Genomic DNA, 18,920 nt, shown 5'->3' on the forward strand with positions numbered 1-18,920 from the left:
GATTCAGATCGCGTGTCAAACTGCCAACGGCTGAAATCACGTGACTTTGGCGCTCCGAACCGCTGATTCGACACGCTGATTCATTTGTGCTCCGAAGCTTCCTGAAGCAGTGTTTTGAAATCGCCATCACTAAATAAGTCGTTATTTTGTTATTTTTGATGCACCAAAAATATTCTCGTCGCTTTATAATATTAATATTGAACCACTGTACTCACATGAACTGATTTAAATATATTTTTAGTACATTAATGGATCTTGTGAGAGGAAATGTCATTGCTCCCTATGGAGGCCTCACTGAGCCATCGGATTTCAGCTAAAATATCTTAATTTGTGTTCAGAAGATTAATGAAGGTCTTATGGGTGTGAAACGACCTGAGGACAGTAATTTTCATTTTTGGGTGAACTAACCCTTTAATAGGTCCTTTTCATTGCCATTAAAGTGAAATAACTGAACATAAACATACAAGCTTGATAAAAATGCTTATTTTAGAAGAACATTTCAGATGGCACTAAGAAGCTTTTGCATCTGAAGTCTTCAAAGGGTATATTATACTACAATATACACTACAGTTTACTGTAGTAAAAACTAAAGCATACTACAGTATTTATTACAGTTTATCAGTTCACTATAGTTAATACTACAGTATGTAGCATTCATTAACAAAGTGTTCTAAATAATATATACAATTTACTATAATAAATACTATAGTAACTATTTTCATATTTCACAGTGAATTTGATCATCCGTATTCTTACAGGTTGTACATTTTCTTTGAGCTTCTGTTCACAATTCACAAATATTTTAAAGACACCAGCTCTTATTTTGCGATTAACACAAAGTTACCTTCCCTTGTCGTCTGACGCCTAGGGACTCTGTTGACGCCTTCGTGAGCTTTGGGTTTTTACCAAAAGATGGGGCGGGGTTAAGAGCGGTTAAATCATCTGATTGGCTAGAACTGACAGCAGACAGGAGGAAAACACAGTGATGCGGCATATGATTGGACGACGGGTTTGTATCAAAGTGAAAATATGTGCCTCCAGCTCTTTACTGTTGCCAGGGCGTCAATGGCGGAACTCCGCGGCAGAAGTTAATATGACACAAGACAGGATCGCATAAGGTAATACTGCAAAAATCTCTTAATAATAGCATATGTTTTTGTTACAGTTTATGTTTCAGCGCTTAGCTAGAGATGCTGTCTCAGGTTTATGGGTGGATCGGTTTGAAGAGCTTACTGTAAAACTGAGGTGAGTAAAAGTGATGAGTGTTGGTGTGGCGATCCTCACAGAAGAGCCTCATGAACTGCTTCTTTCTCAATTTTAAAATAACTGCTAACTGTATTAGTTATCAGTTGTTTCTCAAAGCTGATTTGCATGTTTAATATTTACATATTTGTACTGCTCTTCTCCCATCTGCCTTTACTTTCCACTTGTTTTGGACATGTATAAACATGTTGAGAGTGCATGATGCATCAGTATGGCCCATAGAGAGATCCTGCACTTTACATAACTGTCCTCTTAATGCTTAGATTGGACCAAAAGAGGAATATACTGTGAAGGTGATGGACAGCAGAATGATGACTTGTTTAAATGCATCTTCTGGTCTTCATCTTAAGAGAAGGGCCCTTATCAGTGAACGGTCACAGATTGTGAAGCAGGACACATGATCCTCAGATCAGAGACATCTCATCCTGGAATTCCCAACATTGTCTTTTGGCAGCAGATTGTTTTTGTCTTTTGAATCTAGGTCATTCACGTCCCTCTGAAAGATAGCCAGTCCTCTGCAGTACTCCCTGATGGATTTGCTTGTGGGAAAGGATTCTGGAAGAGCAATAGATATAATATAATTGCTGGTCTTAATGCTCTTAACCCCAGTCTGGATAAGAACCCTGCTGCTAAATCAGAGGATTAGACTATGATTTTTGGAGAACCCCTCCCTTTCCCTTGATAATTAAATGTCGAAATATGCTAAATATGCGGCTGACGAATTTTTTCAGACATTGATCATGAGGTAGATGAGTGTGGAAGCACAGGCTTGTTGGTGCAGGTCACAGTTTGTTATTTAGGTTTCTCTCTCACAGCTGTATGGATGAAAGGGTGTTTTTGAGAGTATTCTCTGCTCTGTGCACTGAGGTCAGCATCTTTGTGTTAAACAAGGCTAAAATGAATAGCTTGCAGAACAGAGCTGCCGATCCACCTGCACTGTACTTGTGTTCAGATACACGCATAAACAAACAGGCAGCTGTTCTGTCCTGCACAATGAGACCAGTGTTACGCAGGCACTATTGTACAGAAGTTGAGGCGTAGTTTTGGATATGGATAGGTTCAGTTCAGTTATGCTTGTAAGTTTAAGTTACATGAGCACATGTAAGGAAAGTGCAGTTGCTTTCACTTGAACGGAACACATCAACGGAAGTGGTTTCATTGTAGCATGCTTGCCTCAAAACAGATAACCTGATCAGTAAAGAAGTGAGTTTTCTGGTTAGTAGCTGTAGAAATGTTTTATGTATATGTGTATATGACAGATAATTTTGAATTTGTTTCGACATATAGTCTTTGATGTTAACAACAAATTATATATATATAAACATTTTTAGTTGCATTGGATTTGTGCTCTCCTGTCCAAAAGCCAGAATCAGAACAGTAGTGAACATTTATGATTTTTGGATTGAGAACCACTGTCCCTTGTTCACAAACAGATACAGTCAAACCAAAATTTATTCAGACACCTTGAGCATTTCTTTCATGAATACAGTTTATTCACTCTAATTTAAAAAATGGTAATAAAATATGACAAGATCTCAAAGTTAAACTGTGTCAGAAAAAATTAATCTTAATTATGTCAGATAACACTTAAGCAAAACATGGTCAGGTCAAAGTGTCTGAATAATATTTGGTCCTCAAATTTGTATGAATTTTACTGGTAGTCCACTGTATGAAGAATTTTTGGGTATAATATGTCACATGCTATCCTCACTTACATAAATGAACTATAGTGTCCTGCACCCTCTAGTAAAAATATACCAAAAATATAAAAAATGTCTGAATAATTTTTGGTTTGACTAATGTACACTGCCCTCCAAAAGTTTGGAAACGCCCTAGAAAATTGGACAATATTGGCATGAATCCTTTTTAATTTGTGATCATTTTGCACTGATAAGGGACAACACATACTACGAAAACATATTTTATTACATACACAGTTTATACATAGAAAAAACTTAAATTTTCGATCTACCAATACAATCTACCATTAGCAGCTATCTGACCTAAACTGGGTTCTGATTGGTTCATTGTATTCTAAACTTAATTGTCAATCAATTGTTGAAGCCATTAAGGTGTGCTGACCCAAAAATCTTTTACAAACCTGGGCCAAGTTTAAACCAGGCATCACAGCTGGTGAAGGGGCATGTCTGACTTTGACATGTATATATTGCCATTATTATGTAATCAAAATGAAAATTATTATTGCTGGTCTTCAATGATAATGTCAAGTTACTGTAATGTATTTGCACCAAAAAATGATAAGGATTTATGCTGCTATCGTCCAAAAGCACACTTTGCCAGGGGTGTTTCCAAACTTTTGGAGGGCAGTGTATGTATATACACTACTGTTCAAAAGTTTGGGATCAGTAAGATTTTTAATGATTTTAAAAGAAGTTTCGTCTGCTCACCAAGGCTACATTTATTTAATTAAAAATACAGTAATAACAGTAATATTGTGAAATATTATTAAAAATTTAAAATAACTTTTCTATTTGAATATATTTTAAAATATAATTTATTCCTGTGATCAAAGCTGAATTTTCAGCATCATTACTCCAGACTTCAGTGTCACATGATCCTTCAGAAATCATTCTGATATGATGATTTGATTGTCAAGAAACATTTATTATTATTTTCAATGTTGAAAACAGTTGTGTACTTTTTTTTTCAGGATTCCTTGATGAATAGAAAGTTCAAAAGAACAGCATTTATCTGAAATACAAAGCTTCTGTAGCATTATACACTACCGTTCAAAAGTTTGGGGTCAGTAAGAATTTTTATTTTTATTTTTTTGAAAAGAAATTAAAGAAATTAATACTTTTATTCAGCAAGGATGCATTAAATCAATCAAAAGTGATAGTAAATACTTTTATAATGTTACAAAAGATTATATTTTAAATAAACACTGTTCTTTTGAACTTTCTATTCATCAAATAATTATATAAAAAAAACTATATTGTACCCAAATATTTTGTACAATTGTAAACAATAAATGTTTCTCGAGCAGTAAATCTACATATTAGAATAATTTCTGAAGGATCATGTGACACTGAAGACTGGAGTAATGATGCTGAAAATACAGCTTTTCAATGAATTATATTTTAAAATATATTCAAATAGAAAACAATTATTTTAAATTGTAATAATATTTCACAATATTACGTTTTTATTTTATTTTTAATTAAATAAATGCAGCCTTGGTGAGCAGACTAAACTTCTTTTAAAACATTAAAAATCTTACCGATCCCAAACTTTTGAACGGTAGTGTGTGTGTGTATATATATATATATATATATATATATATATATATATATATATATATATATATATATATATATATATATATATATATATCAAGATTATTGTACAAACGTAAAACAAATTTACATTTATTAATATTACCATGAGCTACAAAATTATTAACGTTAAATGGCTGAATAGGAAAATACATCACAGAAATGTGATTACCAGCATAAAGTTCAGACCAAGAATGATAACTATAACGATAACTACATTAGCATTCACCACAATACATGATATCATTCTGTTTATTATTAGTGTGTGCCGCAGTTGCGTCATCTGCTGCTTTAAATGCTCAAGTGCTTAAAGTCTGGTGGACTTCTGATTGGCTGTCAGTGTTATTATTGTTTATCAGATTGGAAAAAAAGCTCTGAGAAGTGATTCCAGCGATATCGTTCCTTTGTGTTGATGTTGTTATAGCTGTGTGGTGGACTTTACTATTCTTATAGAATTAAATAGATTATTAACTTTATTGTTATATAGAGTTCTCGCTATGTCCCTCTGTGTTACTGGCCTTTAACACAGAACAAACACTAGACCAAAAATATTATTTTAGCATATTGCCATGACAAGTGACAGATATTTTTGAGTTTGTTTGGACATATAGTCTTTGATGTTAACAACAAAATACATCTCAGAACAGATGTGAATATGAATAATTTTTGGATTGAGAACCACTGTCCCTTGTTCACAAATTTGCTGTCTAAAGCAAAAGCACAAACACACAGTAGTGTCAGACAGATTTATGTTATCCTATCAAAAACCGTGGCTCACACTGTTGTGCGTATGAGTTTATAGCACACGCATCTCATCAGGTCTTGTTTTTGATACATGTAACCTTCAGGCCGGTGAACCATTCATTTCCATGACTCCTGTGATTTTTGCACTGATATGACGGTTGACATGAATGTGGTTTCTTAAGGTTATAACATCTAAGCCTTTTAGTCGTAACTATACAGGACTACATCATCCCCTTGTGCTAAACTTCAACAAATAAGGCTGTGAACATGTTGTTATGTTTCAAAACGTGCTTCCTCACATCCACATGACGTGGAAATGGTGGCCTGATGGTTGCATAAAGTTGGCGTTACATTTTTATGAGCACAGACCATGAGGAACAGGCTGTGTTTTTCAGGCCTGTGTGGAATTTCAAGCTGCTGTTATTATTATTTTAGCTTTGTTAGAGTGACATTTTCCAGAATGGGTGTGTTTTGGCTTTAGCCTTTCTCTGTAATGTTTTCTAACCCCATAATGAAAATTCTTGTCAAACTAAAAGTTATCTCTCTCGATGGAAATATTTTCCTACACTTTACCTTGATATCTGTGCTTTGGCAGAGGCCAACAAGGATGTCAATAGAGGCAGAGGCGTTGCTGCAGGAGGCGAAGGAGAGCATCGAGGCAGCCCAGAACTACAGAAGCGAACTACAGCAGAGACTGCATGGACTCAGCCAGGCACGCAAACAGGTACGCTGTGACTCTCTGCACTGACACTGGAAGAATAAATAGGTTTCCAACAACTAGCAAAGTGTCAGTCCACGCAGAAATGATCAGATGTTTCATTTATGGTTGGATTTTCAGGATTTCACAGTGGGTAACCTACCCAGTGTGACACTGCAGAAATCAGGGTTGGGCAAGATTCAGAATTGGCTATTTTTATGTTGAAATTTGCTGTTTTAAAGGTTCCTATTTTTGTTTCAGAGGTCTCCTACATGCATCCAAGGTCAAATAACACTTTAATTTTCACATAATATACTTTGCACTTCACCTTACTTCTCAAAGAGTCTGAAAACATCGAAGATTCAGTCTCTTTGAACCCCTCTTTCTCAAGAGCCTACTCTGCACTGATTGGTCAAGATGGCCTAATCTATTTTAGTTTTTTCGTGTTGGAAACAAAATGGCTATTTACCATAACCAAATTTCTCAGTGCTTGTATACACAGTGATACAAATAGTAACGATGGTGTCGGTTTTACCGTATCAATTCCTGCTCAGTTCCTCATCCAAGTGTATCCAAAGTGGATTCGCAGCACTGAAAACAGTCGACATGTCAACAACACAAACCAAACTCTTCCAGGCTTCAGCTACAGCTACAGTGTTTGAGGGTTTGGTCAAAGCAACATTGTTTATGGGCAGCCAATAAAGACCATAGGCTGGAATTATGCAAATGTGTTACATTGTTCCGTAGGTTTGTAACCAAAAGTGAGTCTGGAATTGCTGACAGCTCGTTTCAGGCAGTTCAGAATCTTTTCTTTCTTTTAGGAGACAATAAATTTATTTGTCATGCACTTTGATCTTTAAAACTTTGCAGACAGCTGTATTAAGCCTCGTGCACACTGGGAAGATAATCGCGCGTTCTTATCGGCAGCGTTTTTCAAGAAGTTTTTCGATGCGTCTTTGTGTTCATACCTGGCGATGCGCCGAGTGAACGTGCAAATTCACTCCCTGACAGTACATGGCGCTTGTCTTATAGGGACTTTGACTAAACACAAGTCATTTCACTCGGCGGCCATCTTTGAAGCGCCTCTCGGGCATCTTGGGCATCATGCAGCTCCAAAGTTCTGTTTGCCAAGCTTTCGATTAAATTTCATATTTTAAATCACCAATGAAATCTGACAACAACAACTATCTCACAAATTTTGTTTCTAAACGCACAAATCATGACAAAAACTGTATTTTTCAGGCTGGATCAAGCTAATGCGCATGCGCAGACCTAAATGCGCGTCTCGTGCCTCATTTCGGAGGCGTGCGTCTGATTGTTTCTATAGAAACCAGTGCTTCTAACGGCCACTGCAGTGACGCGATGACTTTACCAGTCGGCGATTGGCTCTTATTTAGAAGGCGGGACTTATTCCGCAATATAGTGCGTTACACTTTCTCCCATTCAAAACAATACGAGTGACACGTCTTGTGTTATTCTATAGTCTTTGGTTTAGTGCAAGTGAATGGTATTGCAAATAAACATATTTATGAATTAGACATTCTAAATAATATTTCTTAAATGTAAATAAAAGAATAAAAATACAGATATAAAATGGCATGTACACGACATGTGGAGATGGTAGTCAGAAACGGTAGTGCAAATAAGTCACAATTTCAGTAGTGCAAGTGAACGGTAGTGCAAATAAACATATTTATGAAATAGACATTCTCAACTATATTTATTGTATGTAAAAAACTAAAAAAATACAGAAATAAAATAGCATATAATGCACTTCTATTGGTGTGGCCAAGAACTGGCAGAGTCGTCTTCTTTTTATCAATGTGTGCTTGGCAAGACCGTTTTGTGTTTGAGCGCCACCAAGTCGTGTTTTACAGTAACTTCAGCAGCTCCAGGCATGTGAACAAAAGCCCCAATCTCATTGGTCAGCCAGTTTTTAGCGCGGCACCATCTTTTAAAAATGACGCTTTTACACCTGGGATTTTGCGCATCGGTGCGCACACTCACATATGCACCCTTTGTTTAGTCGCGAGGCGTTAAACGTCGGTGATAAGCGTGCGCGATAATCGCCCCGGTGTGCACAAGCCTTTACACACTGCATGTATTGTTCGAAAAAGCATAATGGGGCACTTTAATTGGCAACACCAATTGAGGAAGAAAGGAAGTTGTGGAAATTTTTGTGGAATTTTTGAATTTGGAGTTCATAATTTATTGTAATTGAATAGGTTAATCTGGGAAATTTAGTGTTCTTCCACTCTGGTCCATAAAAGTAAAATTGTGTTATTGTGAAATTATTTATGCATGAATTATAGCATTTGTTAATTGGCTTTTATTTTTATGTTTAGTTTTGATCATTTTGTTTTGTGCTTTTGCCATTTTTATTAGTTTTACTGTTTAACTAATTTTTTATTTCAGTTTTAGTCATTTTAGTATTTCATCTATCTCTCTATCCAGTTTTGTGTAACACTGGCAGAAATAGAAACCAAGCAACTGACAAAATGTCCTTGTGCGATTATCTTGATCTCTTCCATGTAAATCTGTTTTTATCTCATCGCGTCTGGTTAGGACACAGTCGTGCCAAAACCATAGAGACAGAAATGAAATTACTATTGATCACACCCAGCATGCACCAATGCATAAAAATACTACAACGTCATCAAACACGCTGTAGAAAATGCCAGAAACAAAGGTAGTGGTTCCCTACACAGTAACCAAATAACAGGACATATGTGGGTGTTTTTGAGAGAGCAAGGGTAAGTGATACTCCTGCTGTTTTGCTGAAGTGAGTAGGATCCTCTGTGCCAGGAAGCCTGTTGGTCAGCACAGAAGGCCTGATTCATGCCGCACGTCTCCCGGGGTGGTTGTAGGATGTAAAGCCGGCCTGCTGCTCGGTGTTATCTTCAGTCTTTGCTTCTGGCATCTTACCCAACTTCCTCCTTCCCCCACCTCCCAGAATGCTTCATTCAGAGCGTAAACAAGGCTGTAATTTCCTGCTCTTCATATGAGACACTACACTCAGAGAATAATTAAGCTCTCTCTCCTCACATCCTACACAGGACCGAGAATTGAACCAAACTTTTGGGATCATTGACTGGTGATTGTATGACGCCCCACGGTACTGTGATTAACCTCACAGCGTGTACAGCTGTCTGAGTGAGATCCCATATGCGCAGCCCATCTGATATGATCGTATCACATGCTCTGTTATTCACAGCAGTGACACAACATTTGCGGTCATTCTTCGGGTCAAACTACATTTGTCCTGCATGAGCAGAACTACTTCCAGCTTCCAGTTGTAGAGGCTCATCTGTACTAAGATTCTTCGTGTATTGAAAGAACTGAAGCTTCCTGGGCAGTAGTTGAGCTTGATGTTGCATCTTTAACGTTAGCTGTTTCTTGTCTACTTCCTCTTTAAGTTGTTACACTATGTCTCAGACACTCAGGCTTCCTTAAATCCTACAAGTGGCCTCTGTTTTCCACAGCCTGTCACCCACAAGCCAGACTGCAGCCAGCTGGAGTCTAATACATGGTCACAGGAAAAGCATACAGAGCTATAGCATGTTTGATCCACCCTTGCATACATATGCCTATATTTGAGGTGGTGGTTGGGGGAGTCAATTATTATTATTATTATTATTTTTTAAGTTTTAATATTTTACTTTACAGTACTATATTCATATTCTCTCAGCTCTATTTATTTTATTTTATAATTTTTAATTTTTAATTTCCTGCCCAGAGACTGCAGATTAAATTTAGATATTCTAAATTTAAAAATTATTATTATTATTATTATTATTATTATTATTGGGATTGCAGTTGCTAATTCTGGGGCAGCCATAGACTGTCCATGGTCCCCGTTAAATAAACTACTAAATAAATAAAATAAATTGTTATTTTTGTAATAATAATATATTATAAAATAATATTTTACTCTATATGTGTATATATATATATATATATATGTTTATATAATTCTTTATTAATTATATATTTATTATTAATAATTATTATGTTTACAGTTTACTTTTTTTGTTTATTTAAATATGTCTTGTGTCCAGATGAAAAATAAAATATATATTTCAGCTATTTTTTTTTATATATTTCGATTTTGCTAAATTTTTCCATGTAGTAAAAATGGAACGACTTGATTTGGGGCTTTAATTGGGAGGTGAAAGTGCTGTCGCCCCACTCACATTCTCTCGCTGTGGCGTAAGGTCACATTCAGTTATTTAAATTTGACCAATATCCAAACTCAGAACAAGCTAAGAATATAATTTTGAATCACGTTACAATGAACATAACAATTTCCAGCGGTATTGTTCTTGTGTCTGTGTTCGTCTGACATTACCAAAGAGTTACTAAAGAGTTTTGTATGATCGTACTGTCTTAGCCCAAAACTGAAGTCTAAACATCCTGTGATGGGGAGTCTCCACTTCTAATCGCCCCTCATCCCCAAAGCAGCAGAGCCCTGAGATCCTGCCTCCACCCTCCGCACGCGCCTCACAGCGCATTGTCATGAATAACAATATTTAGGCAAAGGATTCTGTGCTGGCTCAAAATATTCCGATTGATCCCGATAAGACTTCACCGTATGAGGAATGATGCACGTCTCTGGACAGAAGCATTTCCTGCGTCAGCTGCAAACAAAGCCATGTCTGGAACTTTCCACTAAGGTTGATTAATAACACCGTCTCTTTTTGGGTTTCATCCATTTATCCTACACCACTTTATCTGTGTTATTTTAGACTCTCTTCCCACTTCCTGGACGACAGGGTGTTATCTCTACCTACACACACTGGGACGGCAGTCTGTTGAGTTCCATGGTGCTAATCGTCAACATGTTTGCTTGCCGGTCTGTTGTGTATTTCTGTCAACATGCTTTTGCCCAGGGCTGCGTTGCATTTCGCTGATTATACTTTTCCTCGTTCCAGAAATATGACTCGAGGAATTCTTAAGATTACAGGCTTTAACGTGTCCTTTTATGTGTTTGTGTGTGGTATTTCACTAGGTTTTAAGCTACAGAGTACAGTTCAGTTGTAGCCCAGATACAAATGTTCATTGATACGTGGCATTGAAAAGCCCAAGCTAACCTTCTTTTGCAAGTGCAAGTTTCATGTTCACAAGATAAGAGGAACTGTTTTTTTTTAAACATTGAAAACCACCAGGCTTCCTGTCACTCTTGGCTCCATTTTGTTGAAGGTGAAGCAGTTAGTCTGAAAGATGCATCAAGAAAATTGAAATGTGCCATTCACTTTTCACCACTTCCTCTTTCAGTCCTACACTTCATATTCAAAACCAGACAGTGGCACATTGAAATGAATTACATAGATACTAGCACTTCCTATCTCTGATTTATGTAACCCTCATACAGTATATGAGTAAATGTACATTTTTAAATTTCTGAATAAATTGGTTGATTTATTAATATTATTATTATAGCATGTGTATTTCTGCATTTAAATAGGGCTTATTTAATTATCGGCTTGTTCTTTATACTTAAGCCCTCCGTAGAGAAGACTAGTTTTCCGTAACATGTTAAATTTGTGTGTCACAGAGGTACAGTACTTTATTATTAACCTTTGTAAAAAAAAAAAAATTATGGTGCACAAAAATTGTGGGTAATCTAAGAAAAAATATATACACTACTATTAAAATGTTTATGTGTGTGTGTGTGTGTCCAGGTGCGAGGCAGTGCCAGTCAGACACGTGAGGCTCTGCAGCGGCACTTCCAGGAGCTGCAGACGGCAGTGAGTCGACTGCTGACTGAGAGGCTGAACGCTCTGCTGCAGGAAGTTGACAACATCGAGCTGGACAGTGTCAGTCCCTTAGATGACTGTCAGAAGCTCATTGAGAGTGGAGTCAGCACAGCTGATGAGCTGCTCCGAGAGGGTGAGTCTGTCACATCAGTGGAAGAGGCTGGCTGCTCATTGTCCGGACTACAGTGATTCTCCAAATACAGTCACACTAATCTGATTTCATGGGATTTTAAAGTATGCTAAGACCCTAATTTGTTATGGGAAAGTATTTATTAGATAATAAAATTTGATTTATTCTTGTGCCAGACAAGGATACCTCATTTTTGAGCAGTCAGTTCTGTCATACGTCAGCTTGTAGGACTATGTCAACGGTATGAAATGAAATCAGGTCGGACATTTGCTTAATAAGTAGTTGAAGAATAGCAATTATGTATATATAATCTATCTGATCAAACCTTGAAAAAATGTGGCTATTTAAGGCTCTGCGATAAAGATGCTCAGAGCCAGTGTAAAAGGGGTCTAGGGCAATATTTTTAATTAAAAACAAAAAAAAATGTATAAAATGGTTAGTTCCTGTACTTGATTCTGATTGGTCAATAGCTGTGTTTTATTCACGATAAAACACGTCTATGATCGCTTCACCCAACGGTTCTGCGTATCACTACACAACACCCTTAGCCACCACTCTTAGCAACGTAAACTGATTGTTCTCAGTTGATATTGTTCATTGAATCTTATACTGTATTGTGTAGAAGAGTATTGTGAGAAACAGATGGAGTGAGCGAGTTTAATACCTGCATTCAGATTTAGTATTTTCCTTCAAGTCAGTCCTATGTTCATAATAAAAAATCTGTTTAAATGTACGATGTATTATCCTGTCCTTTTAACAGTTAAGGGGTTTTCCCGTGACTGACAGCGCTAGTCAAAGCATTTGTCAGTTGTGTTTTGTTCCGTGTTCACAACAATTCAGTCTTTTCAATGTAAAAGTCTTCGCTACTGACTGACACACTCATAAAGACAGTCTTTGCTGCCATCTAATGGCATATTAATGTAACTTCTGTTGCTGTTCACGGTCAGGGACTATTTTTTCTGGGGGAAGGAAGGCTTTTAGTGAAAGCTTACTTCATGAAAGTTGCATTGTTACATATTTTTGGCTTTAATATTTGTATTGTGTGGTAACCGTTTTATAAAAGCAATAAGGTACTCGAGGCTAGTGCTGTATCGTGAATAACAACGTCCTTCAGCCGTGACTTATTCACGATACAGCACAGTCTCGAGTACCTTATTACTTACTTATAGATTTTTTTTTTGTAAGGATTTAAGAAATAAATATACATCAAATTTAAATGTTTTAAATACATAAAATTATGTTGCTAAAAATAAAATTAATTTGATTCATATAAATTGTATTTAAAAATATATATTTCTTTTTGTTGTACAGTCAGGAAAAAGTAAGCAGGAAAAGTACAAATCTGAACCTACTGGCTCATATGGACTAGCAGAAAAAAAAGTCTTATTGTTGAGTCCTACTATTTGGGTAATTGCCTGCTATCAAGGTGTTAGCTAATTAAATGTTTAAGAGTTGATTTTGCAATTGCTATGATGTCCTGTAGGGCTCATTTGATTATATTTGCTACAGTTGCCCTGATGTTCAGTTATGAACATAATAATACGGCTGTTCTTTCAGGGGAGGCTGCCATCCGCTGTGGTATAAATGAGAAGGAGGACAAGCTGGGCAGCTTCACTAAGAAAGCCCTCCAGATCCAGTTGGACAGGTGAGGAGCACACAGATTCATTCTCTCAACAAACCTCATCCGCCCCAGTGAACGGAGAAGAGCTTTGATAGCTCACTGTCACACTCAGTTTGTGTCTAGGAACCATGAATACATGGAGATTCAGATCTTCAGCCCTTGAGAACACAGAAAGCCACCTATTTCTGAAGTTCAGAAGACAATATTCCCATAATTACATTACTACAGTTCTCATTGAAAAACACATTACCTAACCTTTACTAATGCCTCGTTTTATGACTCATCTGTTTTGTGTTTTGTGACGCATCTTCTCAAAGTTTAATGGAGAGGTGGCAACCGTACTAGCAGGGATGTACTGAATCACCCGAGCGATTTATAAAACCACTCTGATTTAGCTATGATTCATTTTAAATCACAAAATCTTCCCCAGGATCATCCAGTCAAAGCGCCTACAGTGATTACAGCAATAATCTACCACGGATGGCATTTAAATAACAGTCCTATCTTCTGTGTTTTACAATAAACAATTTTGAATGATCTCTATAAATGTAGTTATTGTCCTTGGTGTGAACGGGCCTTAATTCTCAACATTACTTACCAATTCTACATGAATAACCATTGCCGTCCGCCATTTTGTTGACTAGTCTCTTGTAAGTCTAAGGAGGATCTGTGCTTTTGGATAGTTTTAGTGTTAAAAAAAATATCCAATCATGACTTTTTTTTTTTCCTTTCTTTTTTTTTTTGAAAGTATACCAATAACACTTAAATGTTTCATCAGGAAGGAACGTGACACGACTGTGTAAACCACTTTTACATGGTGCAATTCATGGACAATTTATTTTAAATTCATAGAAATTTGAGGAAAAATAAAGCACATTTCTGGTTTTAAATTTAAATGTCAGCATGTTTTGTGCTACTGATAGATGATTTAGCTACTTGATGTGCCAGTCGACAGCAAGCCATGTTGTAAACACAGGATATTTCTTTAACCCTTTAGGATTATTTACCAAATATTTATATTGAATCATATACAGTATCTGTCAATAACAGTCTGCGCAAGTACAGTATTTGTAAATGTATGTGTCCTCAGTCTGCCCGAGGTACCTGTTCTGGTGGACGTGCCGTGCCTGTCTGCGCAGCTGGATGACTCTCTGCTGCACATGTTCCGTTCGCACGTGGCTCGGCACGGCAGCGTGGCGTCTCATCCGCCCGTCCAGATCGAGGAGCTGGTGGAGAGGCCAGGCGGCGTGCTGGTGCGCTGGTGTAAGGTGAGTCTGGCCTCCCTTGTTCATGCCCATCAGACATTTTTAACCCCATGTGACCCTCTTGGTAATGCCTGTACTATTTGCGTGTAGGTGGACGATGACTTTACCCCTCAGGACTACCGGTTGCAGTACCGTCGCGGTAACTCTTCTCAATACGAGGACGCGTACATCGGGAAAGACAATGAGTTCCTGGTGCTCCATCTTGACCCGCACATCGACCACCTGTTCCGTGTGTGCGCCAGAGGAGAGGGCCGAACCGAATGGAGCCCGTGGAGCATCCCGCAGACTGGCTACACCACACTCGCAGCCCACGGTACAAACTAAACAAAACCTAGCGTTGCAAACACTCTTTATCCTTATATTGGGTGTCTTAAAGGGACAGTTCACCCAAAAATGAAAATTCTCTCACCATTTACTCACCCTCATGCCATCTCGATGTATATGGCTTTTTGTCTTCAGATAAACACAAATGAAAATTGAGTCATATAATGCCATTGAAGGGGTGCCACTCAGTGATCTTGACAGTTATGACCCCAATGGGTGAATTTTGAGTGTTTTCTGAAGTGAAACAATTGGTGTGTGCAAGAAAAATACTAATATTTTTAACTTTTATAACAATAAATCATTGCTTCTGGTCTACTGTCATATGAGCGTTAATGAGAGAAATGTCGTGACACGTGACAAAAGTGTCTTGTGAAGACTTTGTGAGAAGTGGCCATTTCTGTGCTTCCGCTTGTGCCGCAAACTTCGCAAAGCACTTACGTTTATGTCAAGCTTGTAAATTTGCCTTGGACAGTTGGCCAGAAGTGTTAGGTTTATAGTTAGAGAAAGTCATATACATCAGGGATGGCATGAGGGTTAGTAAATAATGAGAATTTTCTTTTTTTGGGTGAACTGTCCCTTTAAGAGATTCCTAAGTATATTCAGAGCACCGTTCACTGGAATATATCACTGGGCCTTTTTCATAACACACATGTTGAATTGATTTCTGTGTAAACTGTTCATAAAACACCTCCAAATGAATGTTTCATGAATATTGTTTATTGTGCGTTTACAGAATGGACTGCAGGCGTGGATGGTTACATTTTAAGTAGTAGGAAGAACATCGCCATGCGCAGTGACTCATCAGCTGGTCATGGAGGCGTGCTCTACTCCAACTCCTCCACATACTTCTGTGGCCAGACCCTTACCTACAAGTACATCCGTGTTTCATTCTTCTTCACACTCTTATAGCAAATAAACTGTGGACCATTTGAAAGTGGGACACTATAAATAGTTTAAGATCATATTACTCATATAGGAACTAATCATTCAAAACGACGGAAAGATGCAGAATCATCGTAAATGAAATTTTTACAGTAACAAATATAAGGCCTATCACATGTCTCACTCAGTGTTTGTCTGATTTCTGAATCTCTTTTTGTTTTTTTGCAGGATCACAGCTGCTGGACAGACAGATAAGCGTGACAGTTTGGGTGTGTGTGCGGACAGCAGAACTGACACAGACTCGCTGCAGAGGGATCAGGCTGTCTGCATCTCCACTAATGGTACGAGCTGGAAAATAGAGTTCAATCGTCATAATATTGATCCACCTTTTTGATGATATTCAGTGTATACACTACTGTTAAAAAATTTGGGGCTGGTTAAAATGTAATTTATTCTTGTGATACTACACTGAATTTTCAGCATCATTACTCCAGTCTTCAGTGTCACATGATCCTTCAGAAATCATTCTGATATGAGGATTTGCTGCTCAAGAAACATTTCTTATTATTATCAATGTTGAAAACAGTTGTGCTGCTTAATTGTTTTATGGAAACTGTGAGACAATTTCTCAGGATTCTTTATCCACATTAATGTATAGTAACAATATAGTAACAATCTACATTTATGCATTTAGTAGACGCTTTAAATCTAGATATAATGAATGCTTCTTTTCCACACTGTTTTAACTAAATGAACACAAGCAACAATATGTTATGTTTAAAGGGTTAGTTCATCCAAAAATGAAAATTCTGTCATTAATTACTCATCCTCATGCCGTTCCACACCCATAAGACCTTTGTTCATCTTCAGAACAAAAATTAAGATCTTTTTGATAAAATCCGATGGCTTAGTGAGGCCTGCATTGACAGCAAGATAATTAACACATCCAGATTCACAGAAAGACACTAAAGACATATTTAAAACAGTTCATGTGACTACAGTGGTTCAACCTTAATCGTCTTATGAAGTGACGAGAATACTTTTTGTGCACCAAAAAAACAAAATAATGACTTTATTCAACAATATCCAGTGATGAGTGATTTAAAAACACTGCTTCATGAAGCTTCAAAGCTTTACGAATCTTTCAAACTGCCTAAGTCACGTGAACCAATGAAATTTCAAAACACTTGACATAACAAAGCCTCGTTTACTGAAATCACGTGACTTTCACGTTCCGAACCACTGATTCGAAACAAAAGATTCGTAAAGCTTCGATTGTTTCATTTTAGTCAGTTTTTAACTGATGCATTGGAATTGCTAGTCATTTTTAAGTTTCTTTAAATCAGCTCAAACTAACCATTTTCTCTTCTGAAGTTTTTTTTTTTGTGCATGTGATGGTTCCACAATGCACTGCTCACTCACCAACTGCAGGCTTCTTGGGGGGATGCAAGCATTAGTGTTAAGTTACCATGTGCTTTCCCTTCTCCAGGTGCTGTGTTTGTGAACGGAAAGGAGATGACCAACCAGCTGCCAGCCATCACTGTTGGCTCGTCTGTGACCTTTGACATGGAAGTGGTCAACCTCTTTCCTGTGAGCAACAACAACAATCCTAGCGACGGGGGAAACTTCAAGCTGAGGGTGACGATCGGCTCAGGGAACAGGGAAGTGGTGTTTGATTGGCTGCTGGATCAGGTGGTGGACAGCCTTTTCTTTGGCTGCTCCTTCACGCACCCTGGATGGAAAGTGCTGGTGTTTTGATTGTTGCATGATGAAATATCCAGTCTGCTGGAATTCAAGACCTCAAGTTCCTTTTAATTTGATCAAACTTTCCAAGTGCTTACAGTGTTCAGATGTCACAATTTGCCATTTTTTTTTCTTATATCAATAGCAGATCTCACTGTAGAATAACATTAAACTTTCACTGTTTTAAGGTAAGATGCCAACCACTACTCTTTGACCTCATTACCGGTGGACAGGTGTTGCGATCTTTGCATAACAGTACATATTTACAAAAGAGACTGTTACATGTTAGAGGAGTCTAATAAAGTCTTTGCCTGCAGGTGTTAAGTTGCAAAGCATGTTGGTCTGGTTTACCACAGAAAAAAAAAGATCTACTGTGAAGCCTTCAGAGATCAAAGGCACTCAAAACTGCTCAAAAATGTGCAAAAAGAAAAGTTCTTCAAAACGAATGACAAAGATAAATCTTTTATGCTCTTGACAATCTTTCTGTATCTGAGTTTTCTCGAGTCAGAAGTGGAGAATGTATCTGTGGAAGAACATAAACATAGCTGGATGTTGTTTTTATATAGGACACAGTAACATTGAGAGAAGACGTACCTAACAACCAGTATTTAATTCTTGTTTGCCTGGTACTCCGTGTTCTCATTTAGAAAGTACTGTTTTTAAAACCACCTGTTCACAGCTTAATTGACATCCTGATAAGTAGATATCAATACAATGTTTCCACAGAAATGTGATTGTTCGCACTAAGCTTAAGTGTTGCCATTTTATGATGAACTTTTTTTTTTTTGTCTTACTGTACCATTTCATGTTTCATTACCTGGCTTATCTTACGGTGACGTTTATAATGTATTGGTTGGAGATTTTAGCAAAAAAAGCATATTTCACACAACAAAATGAGGGGCCAAGCACCCAATTCACACGTTTCTGAGGTAGAAGAACATCATTTACAAGGTACTATGTAATTCCTCACTGCAGAAGAGAACATTTGTTAGCCAACGAGGATACACCCATGAGATATCTGATACTATATTTATAAAACTGTGACCGTATTAATGTATATTTACCTCATTTTGCCTGTGCCTTCTCAATACAGATGTAAGAATACAATTGAACATTTGCAACTGAATAAACAGTTTGGAACATTTAAACAAATTCTTGATTTTTTTTTTTTTTTGTAAATGTTTACTTAAGAAAACCAA

The 18,920-nt window shown here is 37.2% G+C and overlaps 1 protein-coding gene across 2 annotated transcripts; it reads left to right on the forward strand.

The window, feature by feature from the left end:
• Positions 1-961: 961 nt before the first annotated feature.
• On the forward strand, positions 962-18,873 carry crlf3 (cytokine receptor-like factor 3). Of its 2 annotated transcripts, none has more exons than XM_048195518.1 (9): positions 962-1,118; positions 5,899-6,027; positions 11,682-11,889; positions 13,444-13,531; positions 14,598-14,775; positions 14,863-15,085; positions 15,830-15,968; positions 16,207-16,319; positions 17,468-18,873. In XM_048195518.1, exons 2-9 carry the CDS (start codon positions 5,911-5,913, stop codon positions 17,734-17,736), a joined length of 1,335 nt encoding a protein of 444 aa, XP_048051475.1. In that variant the 5' UTR covers positions 962-1,118; positions 5,899-5,910; the 3' UTR covers positions 17,737-18,873. The 2 variants fall into 2 exon arrangements, with proteins under 2 accessions (XP_048051475.1, XP_048051481.1); XM_048195524.1 differs by having other exon boundaries at positions 1,107-1,245.
• The last annotated feature ends 47 nt before the right edge of the window (positions 18,874-18,920 follow it).

Source organism: Megalobrama amblycephala, linkage group LG1 (genome assembly GCF_018812025.1).
Source record: "Megalobrama amblycephala isolate DHTTF-2021 linkage group LG1, ASM1881202v1, whole genome shotgun sequence".
Lineage (NCBI taxonomy): Eukaryota > Metazoa > Chordata > Actinopteri > Cypriniformes > Xenocyprididae > Megalobrama > Megalobrama amblycephala.